Source organism: Dermacentor andersoni, chromosome 4 (genome assembly GCF_023375885.2).
Source record: "Dermacentor andersoni chromosome 4, qqDerAnde1_hic_scaffold, whole genome shotgun sequence".
NCBI lineage: Eukaryota > Metazoa > Arthropoda > Arachnida > Ixodida > Ixodidae > Dermacentor > Dermacentor andersoni.
Genome location: NC_092817.1, coordinates 60,337,220 through 60,345,297, shown reverse-complemented (window position 1 = coordinate 60,345,297; position 8,078 = coordinate 60,337,220). Strand labels below are relative to the sequence as shown.

Sequence of the window (8,078 nt, the reverse complement as noted above, 5' to 3'; positions counted from 1 at the left end):
AATAGAAAAAACCTAAATCGCGAGACAAAATCGACGCATGCTCTCGCCACGACAAATCAGTGCACCATGATCCCACTTTCGACATGAACGATTGCAGCGCTGGTGCTTGTAGTGACAACCCTTACATCCAATAGGCCATGCTAGAGGAGTAGGCAATTCTAGTATACTCTAATGAAGGAAAACCAGCCGATAAGGCAAACAGCATGGTTGAGATTCGGTCACTGCACTAAGTGTTTTTTTCATGAGTAACATCTTTTAAAAGCTATGTGGCTAGACAGATATTAGAAAGAAAAAAAGGAAGTCTTAATTACTGAAATGTGCTAAATTTTAATGACTAAACTCTGGCAGATTTCAATTGCAAAATTGAAGCCAAGGACTAGTAATGTCATTTCTCTTTAGCAGAAATCCTAAGACTAGTATCACCACTTAATTTTGAGATATGCAACCTTACAATGTGCTACAAAAGAAATTGCAACACCAGTTAAATTTCCAGAAGCACGCCTCTAGCAGTTCAAGGTGATCTTAACTGGACTATATGCCGAGGCATTTCTTTAGATTGTGGGGACATAAATTGGCTGGCAATGCACCGCTTTTTCAGCCTTGGCAAATACCGGCAACATACCAAATTTGCAGGCTTAGGCTAATTGACTCAGCTCATACATGCAGTGAAACTGTATTGGGGAATTCCGACAACCTTCACAAGTCGGGGATCTGTTTTGCCACTGCCAGAAATCTCCACATCAAAAATCTCCGCAGGATGTTTCTCCACATCCTACGCAATGCCTTTGCTATACCTGAACCTTTTCAAGTGCTTTGCTATATGCAAGCTTAGTACTTCTATATTTTCTGCTATATCTGATGCATGTGGCTGCATTCTGCACCAGTTGTACCAATACCCATGCCTGTCCACACATTCCAATGGTCTGGTAGGGTTACGTTGCTGGATGTTTTTAGCCCATCACAGATGTCTGCATCCGGCTGCAAGTTCTTACCAATGCCATGGCCATACAGCCGCTTTTGTACAGGCTGCATCGCTATATCTTCTTTAACAGACATTTGATCCAGACCAAGCCATCGGATTCCAAAAAGTTGCTGACCGCTTTGATCACCGCTAACCTTCATCACTGCTGCACGAGAGCCGTTGTAGAACTCCCCTTAACTACTTCGCTGTAAACATTTGTAACATACTCAGCAGTGCATGCATCAACCCAGAAGCAGCAAAACAAAAACAAGGAAAACTGGTGTTGGACTCTCTTTATTTCTGTGAGCTGATAACAAAGCTCAGATAGAAATTCCATTTTTTTTTTTAAGGAACCCTGCAAACATTGAACTGACAACAGCACAGCAGGCGGCAGTGTTGACCATGTTGGGCAACTGCAGCAGCCAAACAGGCATGGTACTTCTTTCTGCTATAGTATATTATTTTTCTTTTTTTAACGTGGGAACAGGGCACATTTGCTCTAACACAGCATTAAGCACACATCAATTCACCACTCCAGCACAGGGGAAAAAAAAAATGAAGCCAACACGAAGGGTCTGCAATCTTCTCATCACAAGCCCACCGCTACACAGAGAACAAAGGACAACGCAGTTAAGTAGGAAAACTCTACGGCACGCTGTGCAAGCCAAGTTTCTTGCAACGTCAACAAAAACATACCTGTTCTGGCAGTGCTTTACAACATGGCTAAAGAGCCTCAATGTGTTTCTCAAAGGTGCAACACTTTAACACACAGTATCTTCTCCTTCAACCACTGTGATTATATTTTTTTTACAGATGCGCTTGCACAAAAATCCAATAGCTTTCCGAAGAATGATGATAAAACATGACTCTGCGCACTACTTTGGCAGAAGCTGTAACAATGTAAATGATTCAAAACAATAAAAATAAATTAATCTGTTACAGAAAGCAATTAAAACAACTTCGCAGAATGCAACGTCCACTGGCCTGCACATGAGACATGAAATTTTCTTCATAAGCAGTAAATCACAGCCGACAACGTCCCCCTGCCCCCCTTTCTTCTGTCAATTATGGTAGTGAGAGGACGTCGCAGCACATCAATCCACATGCCCTTGCCTGTGGATTATTGAATCTGACGCTAATCTTGGGGGTGCTTACAATGGATAAGGATGGCAGAACAATGTGAGGAACAGTTTATGTCAAGTGTATAGTTCTCACAATATCTGAGCTCTAAACCTTCCTCAAATCCTGTAAAGATACAATTCACTGTCCTAGAAGTGCAGAACAGAGCCAATATATTACAACGCTCGCACCACAAGCATAGTGCACCAGTGATACCGCTGTACTGCTAAAAGAAAAAAAAGGATAAAAAGCCGCATCTCCACGAACATGAACAGCACTCTGCAAGTGCTTCATAAACCACGGCTCGTTGCAGTAGTCACTCTATCACTAAAACTTTGCAAACCCTGACTAGGCAACAACAGTGAGGTATTCACTTGACCCCAAAAAAAGAAGAAAAAAAAGAAGTTCATTTCAAGGCATTAAAATGCAAGCATGTGGGCATGCCAGTCAAAGCAAGTATGCCTGCAGAACATGCAGGCCCATGTGCTAAATGCCATGCAAGAATTCTTTTGGTTTGATGGGAGCGCTATGTGCACAACAGCTTATTTTCTGAACCTCGCACTCTCCCACCAAACCCAGATACAGTACATGAACAAGAGTCTTATCTCAGTCAGGAATTTTTGAGTAGGCCCGCAACTCTTGCTTGCAGTATTTTTCTATTAATTAGATAATCCACAGCAGCGAGCTACAAGGACAATTGTGCGCAGAATGCTGGATGAAAACTTTAGCACTGAATTTAGTCACTCTATCACTACAAATTAAATCCTCATAAGGCAAGCCCAAGATAAAACATGCAAATGCACTTCACTTCACAGTTTAGCCAGCTCATACATCACATTATGCAATATGGTATTTCTCTCTCTCTCTTTTTTTTACAGCAGTGGTTAACACTGTGCTGCTTTAGTGTGTGGCATGGTCCACTGTGATAAAAAACACATGAGAATACAGCCCCTGTAAAGAGCAGGCAGTAATTGACGTAACAATGCTGCACTCATGCATAAAATGCATGAGCCAGTCTTTGCTTGTGTTCTACCAGTGCCTCTAAATGAAATGGTATGGCTTAAAAACAGAGCACATTTTTAATTGAAGGCGCTCCTACTGTAATACACTAGCCATACATTCTTGTGTTCTTTTTCCCAGTGAACCACACTATGAGCAAACACTCGGGAACATTTTCAGTAACAGAGTAGCACATTCGGTCGTATCAGCTGACAATGCAGTTTCCTCGATGCTTGCAGAAAAATAGATCAGACAGGCACATACTAGTGCATCGAAAAACCAAAAGTCTTTAACAGGTCGAATTCACCAAGCAGTGCAAAAAGGTACGAGGTCAAGAATGACAGCAGAGGCACCACAATGCATACTAACACAGCAGCCCTCCTGTTCTCTCATACCTTTCTGTTCAGCAATATCTTCTCAATTTAAAGTTACACACCAAATAACCCAATGGTAATTTTTGCTGTCATTATATATGGTTTCAATGGGCAGTGAATGAAAAAAAAGAGCACACTATCAAGTAGGAAAGAAAATAGCTTCGATAAGTTCAATCCGAAGCCATGAGAATGGTACATTTCATGAAAACAGGTACACCAGCTACCGCAAATATCTTCCTTGCCTTAGTACTTCCTTCACACTATGAGTGCCACAAAACTAGATGTGTGATGGCTCACGGTGCTCAGATTTGATGCAGCAAAAAGCACGAATTGAGTGGATTGAACAAGATGTTTGGCCGCTGGCACAGGTAACTAGTTTGGTGCTGATTTCCATATCTTGTCCTGGGGATTCGCATTAAAACACAGCTGAGAAAACAACACAAGCCTCTAGCTGAAGGTGTAAAAAAATACGGCATGCTAGTCACATGCTACCAACAAGATTTACTTCGACACCTTGCACACGGATTCCAATGCTGTTTCACACACTGTCCTTCCTACACCACTCAAAACATGTATGGCAGCATCTACAAACAGCTAACATTTCTTCACACAAGGGCAATTAGGACCAACTGGAATTCATGTGCAAAGTCAGCAAGGTGCAGTTTTTGAAAACTTTCGTGTAATGCCCACAAGGTGAAGCATTTCTACAAGGCATCAATCGTGCAGTCATGATGCCAATATAATGAAGAGCCTGCGTCATAGAATCATGCCAGCCGCTACAACAATGTTCTGGCACTGTGCGATATTACCCAGTCCCAAGGCATTCGTTGCGATTTGGCAATGGTCAGTTTCAAAGCTGAGAGGAAACACACAAATAAACAAACAAACAGGGGGTGAGCTGAACACAAATAAGTTGACAGTTTGTAGAAGTATTGCTGGGGTGTGTGTGTGCGCACTGGGAGCATTCTTGCCATTCAGAAGGACTCCTTGTCCTGCCACCCCAATGGGGCATGTGGACCCTTGATGGCGTTGCTGCTGTTTCCGTTACTACTGCCCACTGGGGGATGGCCCACTGGCGTGGTAGCGCTGTCTTGGAACAGACTGTAGTTCCATGGGCGGGATATACCAGTAGGCTGCTGCTGTGTCCAAATGCTGTGTGACAGTGCTGTGCCCAGACTGGTCGGATTTAGCTGAAAGGAGGACAAGTACAAGCTTGTCACTACTAACATCTTTCTATAACTGCTGTTTCTGTGATTATGATTTCAATAATTGTATTAATACACTGTGCATATAACAATATAATGCAAAAAGTGACTTGTAAAAAAAAGAAATAAATATAAAGAAGAAACCCATGTAGAAACCGAATGTGCCGACAGGTAGGGTAAAAGGTCCTTCTGTGCCCGTGGAGCGTACTCCCAACATGCATAGCCATTCTCTAAGGTAATGCTAATATCTAAAAACTGCAACGAACGATGAGAAGGCAGTTCGTGCGTAAACACTAAACCTGCCTGTGCCTGTCGGCACATTTGTAAACAGTGAAGAGAGTCATCGCATACCAATGCCTGGGGGTCTGCCCTCACGAAGTCGTGCCCGCATGCAGTGCAGTATAGTTTAATAAGCAAATAACCTGGCTAGTGTCTGCTGGTTACCCCTTCGAAGTCATTGTGTCTGTGACGGAAGCCCTTTTTTGATAAACCAAGCAAGCCATGTTTGGGAAGGATACCGTACGGGAGAAGAACCCGGTTAAACCTGTTGTGGTTCCGTATTTTCACAAGGTGGCCCACCACGTGAAGAAAGTGGCTAACCGACATGGTATGCCTGTGGTGCTCTCTGCTCCAAAGAAGCTCGCCCAGCCGTGCTCACGCATTTCGCGTGATGGAAATCCGAGCTGATGCAGAAAAAAGCATGCCAAGCAGTTAACATGTTAACTGCTGTACGCGGGTCGTGTACGAGATCCCGTTGACCTGTGGGATGGCTTACCGTATTTACATGATTGTAAGTCGACCTACCTTTTCTAATTTGAAAATCTGAAGTGCTGAAGTTGACTTACAATCGAAACCAAAACATGGCATCGCCAAAAAAGCGAGACCAACGAGGCATCAGGAGAGCTACGACGTAGTTACAATTTTATGTTTGCTCTATGGCCCTACCCATAGCTTTTCGCTATCCTCTGTGTTTGTTCGCTTTTCGGAAGGGCTTTTCAACATTCTTGAGAGTTTTACAGTGCACACAACACTCGTGGGGGGATGGGGGGTGGGTGGGGGGGGGTCAATAATTGTTGGAAGTGCCGCTGTTCCAGTCACGGCGGCACCCTCAGCGCTTGCGGGGAGTATCGATAGTTCATGGAAGAGCAGACACCGCCTCATGTGTTTCTCTTTCCCTGTAGCTCTTAGTTTGATGCGTTCGACTTGACTGCCGGCTACATGCTACTACCATGCTTCCTCAGTCATCATGAGTGCTCCGGCCCACTAAACTTTCGGCGCTCATTCACTCATTCACAGCAGCATTCAAGAGGCCTGCCATCCTTTACGCCAAAGAAACAAATCGCTGCGCAGTGAGCCGCAAGTTCCATGTTTCTGAACGGGTGGTGCGAGAGTGGCGACTGCAGCGAGGCAAAATTTTCACTTGTTACGGCAAATGAATTTCCCATGGGCCGAAGTCTGGACACATTCCGGAGCTGTAGCCCAAGCTTGCGGCGTATGTCGCTGAAATGCGTGATTGGTCCCTGCCAGTGAAGTGAGACATGGTCATGAAACAAGCCCAGATCTTCGCCTTTTAAGGACCTACTCCACCATGAGTACGAGTGGCTCGTGGCAGAAGACCGCGAACTTACGCCAACTGGACCTGTCAAAAGAGCCTCCCTGACGGCTGCGTGTGGTTGGGTGCATTCGGCATGGGCCGCTGTTCCACAAGATGTTGTGGTGCGGTCATTTGCCAAATGTGGAATTTCACTAGACGCGCTGTGGGACCGTAGCAGCAATGACGATGGCAGCACTAGTGAGGACGATGGCACAAGTGAGGACGAGTAGTCCAGTGACCATGTCAGCTACTAATAAATTTTCGTTATCGAATGCTCCCTCGGGTATGCACTACTTTTTTTTTTTTCCTGTCACACAAGATATGGGGGGAGTCGACTTACATTCAAGTCGACTTACTTACAATTGTGTAAATACGGTACATAGGCCAGACTGAACGCAGCAGGGGACCATTTGAGGGCTATTAGGGGCAGTGGGACAAACCTGGCTGATCATTGCGCCAAGTGCACAGCATGTGAACTGCGACTGAGTGACATAAGAATCCTAGGCAAAGGTCGCGATAAGACTGCGTGTGAATGATTGGAAGCCTTTTATATCAGGAAAAGATTAGATAAAAGATTAGATAAAAAGCTTTTCAGGGCAGAAATCGAGTTTCTTGAACGTGTGTTGTAGTTTTAATGATTTGGGTTGCCTTGTTACTATGTTCTTTCCATTGTTGTTATGCGCTGCGCATGTCATCCTTTCCGCATATATTTGTTAGTATGGCTGCAAATAAAATAGATGTGAGTTAGCACCTGTCCTGTGTCTTTCTTGGCTGTTCGTGTGTGTCTTCCTGTGCGCTTATTTTTCGTCGATCTGCAATGCACCATCTAGCCCGTCTGCAGGTGTTGTTAAAGTACTTTTACGTCAAAAATTTCTCCAATTTGCTCAATATTCTATTTTATCAGCTAGTTCATGATCTGATCATACTGTTTCCAATGGAAAAGTTCTATGTCTGTCCTGCTCCACATATGGAACAGATTCTTACTGTGTTTTAAAGCGTTATTTGGCTATTGAGGCTGTTTTCATGGCCAATGGTTGGAGGTTGGACTTTTAGTGCCAATACAAAGGCACTGATACAGAGGGCGTATGCTCACGTGCAATTGAGGTGTGGTGCGCATCTGTTGCTGGACACCAACTATTACAGATTTTGTAGATTTTAGTGTTGTCCATCTATACTGCAGTTGTAGATGTTCTGGTTAACGGCTCTATTCTCAACGGAATCGTGTAATCAAACAACAAATGGTACTTAAGCCCCTTCACTGCAACACATACATGGCATCAAGCACATAATTTCTTTAATCATGCAAACACCTTTCGAGAAACGTCCGACTATTCGCTTACACTGACAATCACCATCGACAATTTCTGCACAATTTTTCACAGGACAACAGGACTAGAATTTAGTAAGCCAGGGAGTAGACAACACAAATGTGCTGTTAATTTCGGGTGGGATGGGTTTCAATGGCATTTGGACTGGGAAAACATATTAGGGCGGTGCAAAGTGGTCAAGCTATAATACTTAATCTGGTTAAAAGCAGCAGTGCTGTCGCTCACGTGTTCAAAGGATGCCGCTGGTTCTAAGCTAGCATCTGGCGAGTCCAATCCTATAGATGATACCATATTGGTCATGGATTCGGTGGGTGATGTGTCCCCCTGAGGCAAGCTGCCAGGTGACCGCGGTGTTCCAGAAGGCAACGTTACAGCGGTGCTGCTCCACCAGCTAGAGCCCCACACAGATGGCAATGCAGCAGCTGGGGCTGGTGGTGTTGGTGCTGGTTCCCATAAATGAGGCTGAAATGCAGACATTGAAGACATATAGTGTTTAAC

The 8,078-nt window shown here is 44.3% G+C and overlaps 1 protein-coding gene across 3 annotated transcripts in view; it reads right to left on the bottom strand.

Moving 5' to 3' along the window:
- Positions 1 to 1,239: 1,239 nt before the first annotated feature.
- Positions 1,240 to 8,078, bottom strand: part of Tmem131 (Transmembrane protein 131) — a 111,449-nt gene continuing 104,610 nt past the window's right edge. For all 3 annotated transcript variants that reach the window (XM_055073835.2, XM_050183054.2, XM_072287843.1), the window contains 2 exons: positions 7,806 to 8,042; positions 1,240 to 4,643 (listed from right to left, as the gene is read on the bottom strand). In XM_055073835.2, coding sequence (XP_054929810.1) covers positions 4,428 to 4,643; positions 7,806 to 8,042 — 453 coding nt within the window. In that variant the 3' untranslated portion in view covers positions 1,240 to 4,427. The remainder of the gene's footprint in view (positions 4,644 to 7,805; positions 8,043 to 8,078) is intronic.